The sequence below is a fragment of the Crotalus tigris genome, unplaced genomic scaffold, assembly GCF_016545835.1.
Source record: "Crotalus tigris isolate CLP2741 ecotype Arizona unplaced genomic scaffold, ASM1654583v1 scf7180000018525.42219311030:4301911, whole genome shotgun sequence".
NCBI lineage: Eukaryota > Metazoa > Chordata > Lepidosauria > Squamata > Viperidae > Crotalus > Crotalus tigris.
The window spans coordinates 2,857,014-2,873,797 of record NW_024097057.1 but is presented as its reverse complement, the minus strand read 5'-3'; the positions used below and the strand labels follow the sequence as shown (position 1 = coordinate 2,873,797).

Below are 16,784 nucleotides of genomic sequence, written 5' to 3'. Positions count from 1 at the left end.
ATCACTCTCGGATTTACTGCTATTGAGCCAGGCTTTACTTAATCTGTACCTGTACATTTGGGGGTTTCCCCCCCTAAAACCCTATTTTTTAAAAAAAATTATTTTGTTGGATAGGGCCCAGTCTTGAAGTATGTCAAGATCCATCTGAATCTTGAGCCTTTCTTTTGGGATGTTGGCAATTCCTGCCAACTTGGTGTCATCTGAAAATTTGATGAGTTCCCCTTCTATTCCCTCATCTAAATCGTTTATGAAAATATCTAAATCAATTATGAAGATATACAGGAATAAATAAAGGATTATGGGGGACATAATATCTGTCTCCCAGTACTTGAGGGGCTGTTACAAAGAAGAGGGTGGACAACTTATTCTCCAAAGCACTTGAGGGCAGGAAAAGAAGTAATGGATGGAAATGTATCAAGGAGAGATCTATCCTAGAACTAAGATATTTCTTGACAGTAAGAACAATTAATCAGTGGAACTGCTTTGCCTTCAGAAGCTGTGGGTGCTTCATTGCTGGAGGTGTTTAAGAAGAGACTGGGCAGCCACTTGTCTGAAATGGTGTCAAACTGGCAGCCTGCAGGCTGGATGCATCGTGCCCACCCCGACTCTGCAAAGGCAAAAAACGTCATGATACTTCACGTGACGCAATCGAGTTTGACATCCATAGTATAAAGTCTCCTACCTTGGACAGTGACTTGGATAGAAGGCCTCCAAAATCACCTCTAGCCCTAAGATTCTATGATTCTGGTCCTCTGGGGGAGCAGAGAGGAAGAATTTACAACTGTGAATTCACAATATGTGCTTGTGAGGGACATAAAACATGGCTGAAGCTTTCAACACACTGTTCCGGTCTCCATCTTGGTCTTTTGACTATAACTTGTGGACATTCATGCTTAGCCTGCCATCTTCCAGTCCTTGAATTGTCATATAAGTGCATAAATTCTACCAGGGACATCCACAGGGGATGGAGGGAAGGGGTTTAAAAAAGCCACCTAGATGGTGGGTGCCCTGCCCCTCTTTTAAATTTCCTCTGCCCTGAATTCGAACCATCTTCTGCCTGAAGAATAAAGCAGTGAATCACCCTATTTGTCCAGTTTTAATGCAAGAACATTTAAGGAAGAAAATGGATGAATTTCTAGGAAGGAAAGTGCAGTAAGCTTGATGAAGGAATACAGGAGCTGAAAAGGGAGAAAAAAATAACAAATGAGTCATGGGTATATAGAAAGTGTGAGGAAAAAAATCCCCTCAGAATTGATTCTTGATTCTGTCCGGTATAAGAGGAGGCAGAGAAAAACTCTTTTAGGCTTTCAAGATCCTGTTATTATACTCCATAATAGTAAAGTGGCACTCCTGTAATCCTTGCCATGTCTGAAGTAGCCTACCTCAAAGGACTGATGGTTCCCCTGGTTTTGTTCCTCCTACCAAGCATCACTGCTGCTGGATCCAAAGATTCTTGCATTATTGGTTAAGGAGTTTCTCAGTTGATCTGAAGAGAAAAATTGACTGAGGTACAGAAGATCATCAGCTGGAGGGAGATGAGAACCTCCGTACAGATGTGGTTCCATTAAGGATTATCTGTTGAGTGCAGTCAGCCAGTTACAAACCCATCTGGGAGTGATGTCTATCCCACATTTTTCTAACTTACTAAGAAGTAGGTTGTGGTCTACTTTGTCGAATGCCTTACTGACATCCAAGTATACTATGTCCACAGCATTTTGCGGATTCACCAATTTAGTCACTTTGTCAAAGAATGAAATAATATTTGTTTGGCATGATCTGTTCTTGACAAACCCATGTCAGCGTGCACATTCTGAAATATTTATTAAACAACTTCCAACGTCTGTGTATAGCTTCACTGTCACTAACCTGCTACTAACCAGCAGTAGCAGGTTCTGGCATTTTAAGGCAATAAAAATAACAAACACTCCAATTAACAATTATCGATATGAAAGACACAGAAAATCTGGATAGTGAACAGGGCACTACTTGGAGACAGCAGAAGAGAAGAGAATGAACTAGAGAAGAGAACAAATTACAGAGACAATAGACGTAGAATGACTTTGGCAAAAGAAAGCAAAGACAGTATCAATAGTGATAGGCACCTTGACTGCAATTCTAAAACATCTGGAGCACCACTTGAATACCATCAACGTTGACAAAGTCACCTGTCAATTGCAAAAGGCAGCTTTACTGGAAACAGTTTACATCCTGTGATACCTTTAACATCATCGAACAACATCTGCCTACTCCAGATCCTTAGGAAGGACTGGATAGATGGATAAAAAATGTTAAATCCAGTTTAAACATCTGGCTGTGTGACAAACCATAAGTGGGAGCCATTTGGGTGTAGTGGTGAAGGTACTAATCCCTTCTTAGCTAAGAAAACCAGTTGGGTGATTTTGAACCAGGCTCTCTCTCAGCCCAATCTACCTCACAGGATTGTTATTGTGGGGGAAATAGTCGGAGGAAGGAATATTAGGTATGTTTGCAACCCTTATCAAGTAACAAAAGCAGGATAAAAATTAAATCATTCATCCCAGATTTTTAACAAGTCTTCTGAGCTTGGAGTATTTTCAGAAACTGAAACTCTTTTTACAGCTTAAGCAGCACACAGGGTTTCCCAACTTGCACAACCCCTTTCGTCACTCTTTGCCAGGAAGTAGAAGCCAACATCTGGAAAAGAGGAACTGCAGGACTTTTGTTGAAGGTTTGAAAGCACCTTTTGAACCCAGACGAGGAGAAGCTATCTTAGAGACATGAGGTAAGTTGAGGTGGAGGGAGAAAGAAAGAAAGAAAAGATGATGCTTCTAGAGCTGAGGGGACCCGCGAGGGAGACATCTCACACAGTTTTAACTTGTTGAGGCCAGATTGAACTTACAAAAATTGTTAGTTGGGGAGGAACTGAGTAGAGAAGAGCTGGAGAGGACCTGCTCACATCCTGTATTAGACTTTTCATGGAAGCCACTTGCCCCAAGATAGAGTTATATTGCTATCCTTGCATCCCATGCTATGCCAAAGTAGGCTATACTTCAAGCTGACTTCAATTCTTACTATCTTCTTCGTCTGGAAGTTTTCTTGGCATTAATATGGAGGGCAGCCTTGCCCCAGCTTGGTCTTCTAGGAAAGCAGGACTCTCAACTCCATTCGTAGTGAAAAGAATGCTTTTACTCAAACCAAATGGTTACATGTCTACCGAGATTCTCCGTCATCCAGGTCATGGCTGTCCCAAAGGTGCTTTTTCAGGAGGCAACTGGATTTTCTTGTTTTTCTTTGAAGGCTTTTCGCTTCTCATCCAAGAAGCTTCTTCAGCTCTGACTGGAGGATGGGGAATGGAGGGATTTATATTCCTTGCAGACGGCTGGTCATTTGCCTTCTTTGAGAGAGCCGTTGAGGCCACTTGGAGATTTATCTGTGTCCTCAAGGTCACCTGAGTAGTGCAAACCTGTCCAACCATGACCTGGATGACTGGGAATCTCAATGGGGATGGCGGTTTACTCTTGCCAAAGAAGCTTGCTCAGTGTAGTTCCGTGGAGGGCCTGAGTGCCTCCTCCCTGAATTGTAGAACTACGATTCTCATGGTTTGTTGCTTAGGATTCCCAATAATGAAATAGGACAGGCTTCAAGAAACAACTTGTGGTCTGTCGCAAGTTGTCTACTATAACAGAGTTAGATGAAGGACCCATTCTAGTTGAGTCATGCTTTGTTCATGGGGTTGTCCTTGCAGCCATGGACATCGTGGAGCGCATTCTAGCCGTTGCGAAAATCATCTACGGTCAATATCAGCAGATGAAGTACTGCAAGAAGCAGAAAGAACGCCTTGTCAAGCGCATGGAGACCCTCCTGAGACCTATTGAGCTCCTCCAGGCTCAGTCCATCAGCAACCTGTCCTCCAGTCTGAAATGGATGCTGCAGAACATGTTGGACCTTTTGCTTGAAGCCCAGGAGCTTTTTGAGAAGCACAATAGCCATAACATGCTGGAGAGGTTTATGAAGGCTGGTGAGATGCTGGAAGAGTTTGCGGCTCTGAACGAGCGCTTTGGTGACATGGGCCAAGGACTTTTGCTGCAGCTGCAGGTGGAGCAGAAGGTGCTAGTAAGCTTTGAGAAGTGTGTGGTGAGCAAGGAATGCTGCCAAGATCTAGCGGAAGACAAAGTTTGTTGGATGGAGATGGCCAAAGGTGGGGCTGTCTTTTGCTGAAATAGCCTTCCTTTGAAAAATGGGATGGAGGATCTCTCTTGCTCTCTCTAATACGTTCCAAATGTTTCTAAGCAATTAGAGTCAGGAAAAGCCATCCCAGCTACATAAAGGGCTTGGGGAGGCATCTTCAATGGGAGATAAGATGCTAACTCATGCAGAGTGGGAATTCTGGAGTTTGGTTCCTCTGTGGGATTCTCACCAGGGAAAGCTGCCCTATGTTCTGTCTTCTTCTGGAAGTGCCAGTAGAATAGAATAGAATAGAATAGAATAGAATAGAATAGAATAGAATAGAATAGAATAGAATAGAATGCGGGATAGGATAGGATAGGATAGGATAGGATAGGATAGAATAGAATAGAATAGAATAGAATAGAATAGAATAGAATAGAATAGAATAGAATAGAATAGAATAGAATAGAATAGAACCTTGGAGGTCTTCTAGTCCAGCCCCCTGCTCAAGCAGGAGAACCTATACCATCTCAGATGTGACTGTTTAGATTCTAGTCTCTTCTTAAAAGCCTCCAGTCTTACACATCTAAATATGCTTTTGGGGCCACAAATTAAAGTTGGAGAAGGCCCCTATTTTCATGACCTTCCAGCCTTTGTATTCAGATTGTTGCATCACGACAACAGTCAGCAGTATCATTTCCTGGTATTTTGAGATCTTATCAGCTTCTCTCTGTCTTCAAAAGAGGCCATCACGATTCCCTACCATGGAGAGAAGATGACCCAGGCCTGAAATGCGTGACTGCATTCAACATGCAGAACATGAATATTGCCGCTATTAGGCAACTGGCTGCCAATCACACAAACACGTCTAGATGCTGCTACGAAAACTGGAAGGGAAAAGGAAAGACTTTTTTTTTCATCTAGCACTATGGATGGATGGAAGGAACCTCTCCACAGAGACAACCCAGCACACCAAAACCTACAAGAGGAAATCTAAAAGCAGAACGACAGAAGGTATTTTGCACCATTTCCCAATAAAAATAGTGTCAGGTAGAAAAATTCTGCCTTGCCTTTTTCTTTTCTAGGGAAATTCTCAGTCATCCAGGCTCATGGTTGTTCCAAAGGTGCTTTTCAAAATGCAGCTGGACTTCCTTTGTTTTGCTTGAAGACATTTTGCTTCTTATGCAGTTCTTCAGTTCTGACTGAATGGGGGAGGATGGAAGGATTTATATTCCTTGCAGTCACCCAGCACTGAAGAAGCTTCTTAGATGAGAGGCCAAACGTCTTCAAGCAAAAACAAGAAAGTCCAGTTGTTTCCTGAAAAAGGGCCTTTGGGACAATCAGGACCTTGGATGACTGAGAATCTCCATAACCTTTAGCGATGCATTTTGGGATGAACACCCTTCAGATGGATTTCCAGAAAAAAATCACAGACCACAGGAGTCAGGTGACCGTGAGGACACAGATAAACGTCCAAATGGCTTCCACAGCTCTCAGAAAGAGTACTAACGACCAGATGACTGCAAGGCACATAAATCCTTCCATTCTCCACCATTTGGTCAGAACTGAAGAAGCTCCTTGGATAAGAAGCGAAATATCTTCAAGCTAAACAAGAAAGTCCGGTTGCCTGTTGAAAGAAAACACCTTTGCGTCTTGCCTTTTTCCTTCCAGTTTTTACACCAGTATCCAGATATGTGTGTAATTGGGTTGTTATTATTATGGTTTGTTAAACAGACAGCCAGATGTTCAGACTGGATTTGGCATTTTGTCCACCGAGTCCTTCCCAGGGACCTGGGATAGTCTGAAATGGATGTTTGATGATGTTAGAGATATCCTTACAGGGTGTCAGCTGTTCAAGCAAAACCCTTTTGCAGTTGACTGGTTTTGTCAGTACCGATGGTGCTCAAGGGGGCTCCAAATGTTTTGGGATTGCATCCAAGGCACCTATTACTATTGGTGCTACCTTTGCTTGCTTTCACCACAGTTGTGCTATTTCTATTTGCAGGTCTTTGTATTTTGTTATCTTCTCCAGTTCTTTCTCTTCTCTTCTGCTGTCTCCAGGTACTGCCAGGTCCACACTCCAGACATTTTTGCCACCCATTTCACGGCTTAAGGTGACTCTGAGTGGCTTACAGTTGGATAATGCGATGCACATAAAAACATGCAGAGATTCAGTCATCCTGTCTCAGCCACCATTTTGATCATTTTTGCCTCGTTCTTCAGAGGCTGCTGGAAAGTCCCTCTCTCCCTTGGGCTGTTTTTATTTTTGTGACTGAAAAATGCAAGATCTTAGTTTCATTTTTCCCCCTCTTTTTGTTCTATTCAATCCTGTTTCCAGGGCAGCAGGAAGAAGCTCACACAGAAATCACAGAGATAAACAAGCACTTTTTAACAAAGATGACCTTTCTGTTGGAGATGAAAGATCACATCCTGTACAAAGGAGAATATTACAGGAGTCCGGTGGCCATCAAAGTCTTCAAAAACCCTGTGACCATCAACACAAAGTGAGTGAAGGATGATTGTGGGAATGGTGGGAGAACCTTCTATTCAGGTCAAAACGTTAAGCCAACTTTTTCCTCCAGCTGCTATGTCCACTTTCTTCTTTTCCCATCATTTATCCCTCCTGTTCCCACCTCCCTCTTTTATCCTTGGCCCATTGAAGTTGGGGAAAGCTGTCTTTCTCAACAGTCAATTTGAGGTGGTTAATGTCAACGCTACTAACATGGGACGTTCCCGCTTTGACAACTGATGAAAATGTAGCCATTTTCTCTTCTCCTTTACTATGCTTTTCCTTGCTTTCAGAAATCAGGTGCAGCAGGGGTGGTGGTGGAAGGAAAGCTCAGCTAACCATCATAATAACGCTGCTGTGGTCCATTACAGCTCTGAATTAAAAGTGTATCTCCGGGGTAGGTCACCTTGGCTCTTTTATGACTGGTGGACTTCACCTCCCAGCCAGCATGGCTCAGCTGGGAAACCTCTCCCTCTCCCCTCAGCATGGCTGGCTCAGGAATTCTGGGAGTCGAAGTCCACCAGTCATAAAAGAGCCAAGGTGGCCTAGCCCTGGTATATCTCTACCTCATCATTGGAAATCCTTCCCTCTCCTTGGGTGGGACTTGGGGGCCAGGCCAGCGGCTCCTGCAAAAGACTGACCGTGCTCACTTTCTCCCAGGAAGGTGAGGCAGATCTTTGAGGAGGAGGTCAGGACGCTGAAGCGGCTGGAGTCGTCCTACATCGTGCGCTTGTACGGGATCTGCATTGACGAAAGCGGTAAGACCGGTGGGGGCTGGCCTTGGATTTTGAGAAGCGGCTAAGCGGGATGGATTCAGGTTGTCCTCGGCTTAGGACCACCACCGGGGCCCGAATTTCCATTGCTTTTTTAAGTGAGCCATGCTGGATTTTGCCATCTTTTTTGCCAGTTGTTAAGTGAACCTGGCTTCCCCCGTTGGCTTTTCTTGTCAGAAGGTCGCAAAAGGCGATCACGTGACCCCAGGGGACACAGCGACCGTCATAAATATGAGCCAGTTGTCAAGCGTCCCAATGTAAATCACCTGACCGTGGGGATGCCGCAATGGTTGTAGGTGTGAAAAATGGTCATAATAAGTCACTTTTTTCCAGCACTGTTGTGACTTCAAATAGTCGCTAAACGAATGGATATATGCCGAGGACTGATGCAACCAAGTCACGAAGTCTCTTTGTGCAGAGGAAGGGGAGGGATTTTCTGCAGAAAAGGGGACGTGAGGAGAGGCTGTAATAATAATAATAATAATGTTGGAAGGGATCTTGGAGGTCATCTGGTCCAAACCCCTGCTCAGGCAGGAAACCCTATACCATTACAGACAAATGGCTGTCCAGTCTCTTCTTAAAAACTTCCAGTGTTGGAGCATTCACCGTTTCTGGAGGCAGGTTGTTCCACTGGTTAATTGTTTAACTGTCAGGAAGTTTCTCCTTAGTTCTAGGTTGCTTCTCTCCTTGATTAGTTTCCATCTATTGCTTCTTGTCTTGCCTTCAGGTGCTTTGGAGAATAACTTGTTTCCCTCTTCTTTGTGGCAGCCCCTTAGATATTGGAACACTGCTATCATGTCACCTCTAGTCCTTCACTTCATTAAACTAGACATACCCAATTCCAGCAGTCTTTCCTTATATGCTTTAGCCTCCAGTCCCCTAATCATCTTTGTTGCTCTTCTCTGTACTCTTTCTAGTGATGCCATCTATCCATATTAGCAGAATTGCAAGGTTTATTGCCGGCTTTTCAGACCCAGCTCTTCAACAGATTGTGGAAAGCTTTGGGCGGGGGTCCGAACGCAAGGGGCAGGCTCTTATGGGCACCACCGTTTAGCCTCAGCTCTTCCAGCAAGGAGGTTAACACAGCCACAGATAGTTTTTTGCCCAAAACCTGTTCTTGCACATCAGCAAGATGTGTGTATTTTCATTCCAACTTGCTGTTTTTCCGAGTTAGCAACTTGAAGAAGGGTGGACTTCATCTCCCAGAATTCCCCAGCCAGCTGTGTAATCCTCGACTTACAACCAGTTGCCTCGTGAAAAAGCATCTTTGGGATAAGCATGACTTGGATGACTGAGGATCTCATAGATTGAGGGATGGAGCTAAGTGGGAAAGACTCCCAGGGGTAGCATCTACTCATGGAGGATCGTTGTTCCTTCAGGGCTGGTCCCCCAGTTCTCCATCGTCACCGAGTTCTGTGAAAAAGGCACCCTGAGGGAAGTGTTGAGAAAAGAACAGGACCTGCCCTGGAAGGTTCGCAGCGACATGGCTTCGGATGCGGCCGCTGGGCTGTACAGGTGTGTGTGGCTGGCGGGGAGAAATATTATTTATTTATTAAATTTACTAAATTAAGTTATTTGTTAAAATTCAGTGCTACCCATCTCACTAATACAGCAACTCTGGGCAGTTTACAACATAACAAAAAGTTAAAAAGTGCTTTAAAACAATTAAAATTAGAATAAAAAGATTAAACATTAAGAACTAAGATGATGTGCAGCCTGGGGGTTAAGGATCTTCTCTGCCCTGTCAGCCAGGCCCAATGCAGGAGGCCCTTGTTGTGGGGCCATGTTTTAGGCTCTTCTGGAAGTCCAGGAATGTGGGGGCAGATCTCACCTCTGATGGGAGAATGTTCCAGAGGTGGGGGACACAGCAGAAAAGGCTCTTTTCCTGGACTCCACCAGTCTTGCCCCTAAGAGCCCTGGTGGCCCAGTGGTTAGAATGTAGTATTGCAGGCTGATTCTGCCGACCGCCAGGAGTTCAATCCTGATTGGCTCAAGGTTGACAGCCTTCCATCCTTCCAAGGTCGGTCAAATGAGGACCCAGATTGTTGGAGGCCATAGGCTGACTCTGTAAACCGCTGAAAGAGGGTTGCAAAGCACTGTGAAGTGCATATAAGTCTAAGTGCTGTTGCTATTGCTATAAACTATATGTAAGAACCAGATGAAGTTCTTCCTTTTTGTTGGCTGCAGGTTGCACCACACAGGAGACAAATGCCAACTGCATTGTTGCATCAACAGTTCCAAATTCTTGGTTGCCAAGGGCTACTGCATAAAGGTGAGGTCTGCATGTAGCGTTTCTATGCTATAAAGGTAGTCCTTGAGTTACAACAGTTCATTTAATGACCGTTTGAAAGTTACAACAGCACTGAAAAAAGTGACTTAGGATGGTTACCGTTGCAGCATCTCCGTGGTCATGTGATCAAAATTCGGATGCTTGGCAACTTACTCACATTTATGAGGGTCGCAGTATCCCTGGGTCATGTGATCCCCTTTTGCGACCTTCTGACAAACAAAGAGTCAATGGGGAAAACATTAAGGTTCACTTAACAACTGTGTTACTAACTAAACAACTATAGTGATTCACTTAAACTGTGTCTTAAAGGCAATGACCACAAAAGCCTAATTATTGTGGAACTGTAAGAGCAGGCTCGAATTTCTCTTCAGTGAGATTATGTTGGAGAAAATGGGAGTAAAACCTATGTAAACCCGCCCTTGGGAAGTTGTGTTGTGTTTGAGGGAGTATCTTCCTAGCATTACCCAGCCATTACTGAAGTGAAATAAGACCTCATTGTGCTATTGTGGGGAGGCATAAGAACGGGGATGATTTTAGAAGAATCTCTAGGGGGGGTGTGAATGCCAGAATTACAGGGACTGCCTGTTCACAACTCCATTCGCTGTCGATGCACTTCCAAACAGGCTGCAGAGAACTCACTTTCTCTCCATTCCATTCAGTTGTCAGGATTTAAACTGGACCAAACAGAGTCGTCCATCAGTCGAAAAAGCAAGGGCAAAGTCTCCAGGGAGGTCTCTTCTTTAGCCTACATCTGTCCAGAGGGCCTGGCCTCTTTACATCATCCATACAACTTGGCTAGCGAAATATACAGGTATGTGTCCTGCTGGGCCACCACCTCTCTGCCTCTTCGCAGCTTTGGGTCAACACATTGTTGTCTGGAGCTCAGAATGGCCTAGGTGTAACGGGGTCAGTTTCAGACCGAATTCTGCCTTGCTATGTCCTGTTAAACTTGATTAATTTTAAATTGGATTAGGATTGCCGGCGTATGCATGTTTCTATGCGGTTTAGCCTTTTCCATTTGTTTGGAATTCACAGTATTGTGAAAATGGGTTAATTCAAGGTTAAGTATGTGTGCATGACAGCCAGGAAGCACACAATCAGGGATCTATGGCAATATGTGCCCCTCCCTGCTGAGGCACATCTCTCCAGGGACCCCTTTGAGAAGAGATGTCTGTAATTTTTGTGGCATCAAATCTCCCCCAGTTCCTTTCTGGAGATTCCCTTAAGTGAGCAACTATGAAAGGAGGAAGTGACAGAGTTCAGATGTCCTACTAAATTTTTTTAACCATGACTTGGCTACATTCCAATATCTGTGTATGCACAACATAGGATAGGATAGGATAGGATAGGATAGGATAGAATTCTTCATTGGCCAAATGTGATCGGACACACAAGGAATGTATCTGCAGTGCATAAGCTCACAGTGTACATACAAACAGCAGATAATAGGTTATAGTTCATAAGTCATAGAGGACAAAATGCCATGACACACCCTTGGTGTCATTCAAGGTGGGGCCATGGGCCACGAATCCCACAGTGGCTCCATCTACGCAACACATTAATAGTTTGCTTAGCCATGGTTTATTGAAAAAGCCACTGCTAGCTAGCTTTGCAAAATATGAAAACCATAAAAGCCTTCAGTAGAATCATGATGTGGTTTGTTTGGCTGGAGACTGAATAGTATTGTGCGCATCTGGCCAAGGTGTCCTCAGCCCAGCAGGGCATACTCAGATGGACCATCCCCATTCTTGATAATGGCAGGAAGGAGCTGCCAGCTCTCTCCTTCCTTGTGTGACAGCTGCTGCTGCATTCCTTTCTTCCAGCTTCGGGATCGTGCTGTGGGAGATCGCAACTGGGAAGCTCCCCTTTACAGGTGAGGGCTGTGGTCTTCTGTGGGGGAGGTCTGGACAAATGGTAGTCCAATATTTTCTTGAAAACCTCCAGTGATGGAGCACCCAAGGTTGGGAGGCAAGCTGTTCTACTGTTTAATTGCTTCCATAGTCAGGAAGTTCCTCCTTAATTCTAGGTTGGATCTCCATTTAATGATCTTCCACCCCTTACTTCTTGTCCTGCCCTCAGATGCTTTGGAGAATAAATCAATCTCCTCTTCTCTGTGACAGTCCCTCAAATACTGGAAGACAGTTATCATGTCACCCCTAATCCTTCTCTAATGTCGGGGCTGTTTCTCATGGCATTCCCACAAAGCAGTGTTTCTTAACCTTGACAACTTTAAGACGGGGGTTGACTTCAGTTCCAGAATTCTCCAGCCATCCATGAGGTCCACCCCGCTTGAAGTTGAAATGTGGGGATAGTTGAAGTTCACACATCTTAAAGTTGCCCAGCTTGAGAAACTCTGCTCTGAAGCCTCTTAAGCTGCCTTACCCTTTGAGCAGTACTCAAGATTGGTCTTTCTGATGACGGGTGGAAGCCTCCGTGCTGTGGCCTACTTCCCCATCAGCAGGAAAGAGGGAAAGCAGAGTGGCTTGCAGGGAGGATGAGATAAGGGGTCTTGCTAAGGGAAACTGCTCCCTTGCCCCCGGCCCTGGTCAATGCTGAGACCCTTCCTCTTGCTGTGGTCTTAGCCCAGCTCAGCGGTTGGAGACTGAGCACAAGCAGAGGTCCAGGGACATGGCATCGGTTCCAGAGCAGCTCAGACTGGCTGCGTTGGAGGCTCCTAAAATGGATGCGTTTTGAATCAAGAGCCTATAGAAGTGAAACCTGGGTCAAGGACTTTCCCAGATCTTGGGTTGAGGAAGTTGGATTTTGTAAATCTGCACAGAGGATCCTAGAGCTTCCTTTTTATCTGAGGAGACAAAGACCAGCTAGCTACAGTTTGGGGTGATTCATTGCTTTCCCGCTTGTCTCTCTTCCACATCTGCTGCTCTTTTTCCTCTTGGGCAGGTCTGGCCCATCTTTGTAACAGTCAGGAAAGATCCCTCTTTCAACACAGCCTAGGAGGGATGATCGCAGAAGATGATCAGCCGGACATTGCTTAAGCACACACCCTCCCCCTAATTATTTCACCTTTACAAAGATCTCTCCAGTGTGGCCAACAAAATCTACTGACATTACTGAAGTCTTGGAAATGAAAAATCCAAGTAGAAAGGGTAGAAGGCAGCAATAAAATGTTTCTGGAGATTCTGAATCATCCAAGTCATGGTTGTCCCAAAAGTGACCACCATGGCCCATGTTTTTTCTTGAAAATCTCCAGTGATGGAACACCCACAATTTCTGGAGGCAAGCCATATGTACGTACGTCTATGTGAATTCTTGTCACCTCTCTGGTTGGGATTCTAGGTTGCAACTCTCAAGAAATCTATAATAAGGTTTATAAGAAAAAGGTACAGGAGCCTTTAGGAGAAGATTGTCCACCCTATTTACAGAAAATCATCAACCAGTGTCGGAGTTATGAACCTTCCAAGCGCCCAACTACTGAAGGTATGAGAAAGCATCAGGCGTTTGGCTACATGGTTGGGTTCACAAATTTCAGTAAGCCATCATTTGCTTTTAGCTATGGTTTGAGGCATAACCTATAGCTAGTTTTATATATAACACAACACTAAATGGCGCACCAATATTGAGGCACTTGGGGAGAGATGAATCTAAACATAAGTACTCCTCCATGCTCACCCTTCCTTATCTCACTAGCTGTCAACGGTCAGAAAAGAAGGATTCCTGGTCCATGTTTAGCCAAAAGTATACAGGTAGTCCTTGACTTATGACCACAATTGAGCCCAAAATTTCTGTTGCCAAGTGAGACATTTATGAAATGAGTTTTGTCAGAAGGTCACAAAAGGTGACACGTGACACCTGGGACACTGCAACCATCACAAATATGACTCAGTGGCCAAGTGTCTGAATTTTGATCACGTGACCATGGGAATGCTGCAGTAGTTGCAAGAGTGAAAAACGGTCATAAGTGATTTTTTTCTGTGCTTTTGTAACTTGGAACGGTCCTTAAATGAAGTCTCAAGGAGTACCTGTACTTTACTAAAGCCAAAGTGGTTACAGAAGAAGCAAAGCTGGATCTGAAATTTTTGTGTGCTAAAGATATGGTTAACTTCCCCTTGTTCCCAGCTAGCCCCCTGTTTATTAGTCAAGGCCCAATTAAGTGTTAACAGATTGTATGGGAAACAGTTGTCTTTGTGTGTTCATCGGTTCCTCATTCTTTTGGTGTTACTTTGAGACGGTTGGTGCTTCCCGATTGGGGCAGCTTGGTTTCGATTCATCCAGGTTCCTTCCCTACATCCCTTCCCCCACTGCTCCCTCCCCCGTCACTGATGTAGGCTGTCAGCTTGCAATGCGTAGCTCAGCAGAACGGCAGCCCTGATGCTAGCAAAGATGGAATTGATACATATTTAGAGTATTAATCAGACGGATGCCCCTGTGTCTCGAAGTTTGAGCTACAAAACTGAGGTAGCAATGTTTCTGAAAACTGATATATTTTCTTGCAGTTATTGTGAACCAGCTCCTCATCGACCAGGATGACAGCAGTAACAATTTGATTTCATGAGTGGAAGTCAGTGATCGTGGAAGGTGTCTTCTATCCCCTGAATCTTCTCTCTTTTTTTCCACGTTTCAATATTCTTTGGCTCAGCTTGATCTTTGAACCACTAGGCAGCTTGGCCAATAACCCAAACCTTCTATTGGCTCTGCAAAATGTGTGTGTGTGTGGGGGGGGGGGTTGGGGTAGCAAATAAGGAGCCCCTCTCCCCCAGATGTTGAATGCCAATGTCAGACCTGCCTCAACCTGGACTTCTAAGTAAAAACGCTCCTTTAAGTCCATTGGTTGAGAAAGGTGTAGTTTACTAGAAGCCGAGTGAATTACACTCGTGTAAAGCCAGAACGGAGAGTTCATGCCAAACTTTTGCCAGCTAACTTTCCTCCCTTGTCCCCTTTCCATTGTGTGTCTCTCATTGTCCAATCCAGTTTAAAAGAAATGTTTTGGAAACAGTCACTCTATGGGTTGGCATTCTTCTCCCAGGGACTGGAAGATTTCCTTGGTTCTCACAGAGAAGGGTCCTCCCAGTTCAGTTTCCTTTTCCCCCAGGCCCTCACCCTCCATTCCAGCCCCCCCCCCGGTTCAGGGCAGACTGGCAGAGAGGTGGCAGGTCTGACAGCCATGCAAGTCAGAAGTGCAGCTGTGCTCGCCAGTGTTTCCATTCATTTCCTCCAGCTGTGGATGTCAGCAGCGAGATAATGCAGTAGACCAAACTGGACTGGATGGACTCGACCTATGATCATAAATGAACCCAGAAGCAAGGTCGTAAGTTGTGGTTGTTCAATGAGTCACCGTGTCACTGTGCCTGATTTTACAACTTTTTGTGCGACCGTTGTTAAGCAAATGAATCCATTATATCCAATGAGCATTTGTTGTCAACCCGAAATAAATGCTGGAAACCTGCAGTCACGTGATCTCAGGACACTACAAACGGCTACAGATGTATTGTCAAGCAGCAAAAATGTGATCATATGGTATGTGTGTGTGTGTGCGATTGTGCTTTTGGACTGCAAAATCAGATTGTAAGTAGTTGGAGGGTTTGTGGTAACTTCAGATGGTCCCCAAGTGGGGACTCCCTGTACTATAACTGGGCTCTAACTTTTAGTTTTGAAACCAAAACAATTCCTTGTGTATTCTCCATTATACCTTACATCACTACATTTTCTCTGGTTATATAATTAATCACAGCTTTTCCACGGTTTTAATTTTAACAGTTCTCTATATTTTAAATTGGCATTTTTGCTATTACAACCATTTAGCTGCCTGGTATAAATTGTATTGTATGTTACTATATTAATTTATACATCCCAAATTCCTAACTTCAACAGGCAATTTTACTTGTATTGTTACATTACTAGACAACCCTTGGGTCATCCTTTCAGAGATATTCCCTTAGCAGGTTCCTCAAAGCCTGCAATAATGATAGAATTTCTAATGTCCTGCCTTCACTGCAAAAGTTGGGGAACATTCAAAGGTGTCTCTGCTTTGAAAGTAGCCCGTCTTGAACAGCCTAGCTCAGTCAAACATCGGTAGTGGACCACAGGAAACGTCTTATGATATTTTGTATTATGTCACAATGTGCTTTATGAAAGTTTTATGTCATCAAATATTTTATGAAATTTGCCAAATTTCAGTTCCACAGGAATTATGGCCCTGCCAGATTTTGGATGCATTCTACAAGTTAGTCCATTTGAGGTACCTGGTTCGTTAGGTTTTGCCCTGTTATGCAATTTCACCCAGCTAAAGGTTACAGACGGGAGTGTTAGTAGTACATAGAAGATGATTTTATGGCTTGTTTTACTCTAATCAATTGTGACTCTTTTGTTTTGTTTTGGTGGTCAATGACTGAAATAAAATGACTGACTTCTGTTTTCCCTAACTCTTTGTAACTGCCCAATTCAGTCACATTTGGACAACCCCCCCTATTTTCTTGAAACCCCCTCCCCAATACTCTTTTGCCAATGGCAGTCAGCAAATAGATGCCCCATCTCGTGGTATTTATTTTTATGCTCTTTCAGTTAAAAGAAATCGACACCTAGCTTGCTGCAAAACCAAAGTGCAGCTTCAAATATTTTTATCTTCACAAATGTTTCTACAACACTTAAACAATTTTATGTATTTTTCTGTGTTTCTATTCTAATCCTGTCAGTCTTAATTGCCGGTAGCCGGTCCTGCATTCCTGTGGTTATCTTCAATGTTTGTTCAAGTTGTGCAGCTGTTTGTTTGCACTTGGGTTGTCTTGAGGTTGTGGGTTCTGAAAATGAGCGAGACAGAGTGTTTGTTTTAATTTAAAAAGGACTCGTCATTTAATTAATTCTTTTTTGGGGAGGGCTTATTTTTACTTTGGAAAGATTTAAACTGTTGTGATTAAATTTTCTTCCTGCCTCCAGACTTCTTCTGTCTGGGTGTGTGTGTGTGTGTGTGTGTGTGTCTTCCTTCACTACTATAAAATAACAGTCCCGTTACCCGTTATTCTCTAATGTCTTCTGTCTTATAATGCCCTAATAATTCAGTGTTGCTGTTTGAAACTGGCAGTTTCCCCCCCTAATGCTGCCGTATTTCCAG

At 44.0% G+C, this 16,784-nt stretch overlaps 1 protein-coding gene across 1 annotated transcript; it reads left to right on the top strand.

Moving 5' to 3' along the window:
- The first annotated feature begins 2,637 nt into the window (after positions 1 to 2,637).
- On the top strand, positions 2,638 to 16,098 carry MLKL (mixed lineage kinase domain like pseudokinase). Its single transcript, XM_039353720.1, has 10 exons — positions 2,638 to 2,761; positions 3,725 to 4,177; positions 6,485 to 6,650; positions 7,316 to 7,413; positions 8,808 to 8,943; positions 9,616 to 9,700; positions 10,378 to 10,529; positions 11,542 to 11,591; positions 13,016 to 13,156; positions 14,173 to 16,098. The coding sequence occupies exons 2-10, from the start codon at positions 3,727 to 3,729 to the stop codon at positions 14,229 to 14,231; spliced, it is 1,338 nt and encodes a 445-aa protein (XP_039209654.1). The 5' UTR covers positions 2,638 to 2,761; positions 3,725 to 3,726; the 3' UTR covers positions 14,232 to 16,098.
- The last annotated feature ends 686 nt before the right edge of the window (positions 16,099 to 16,784 follow it).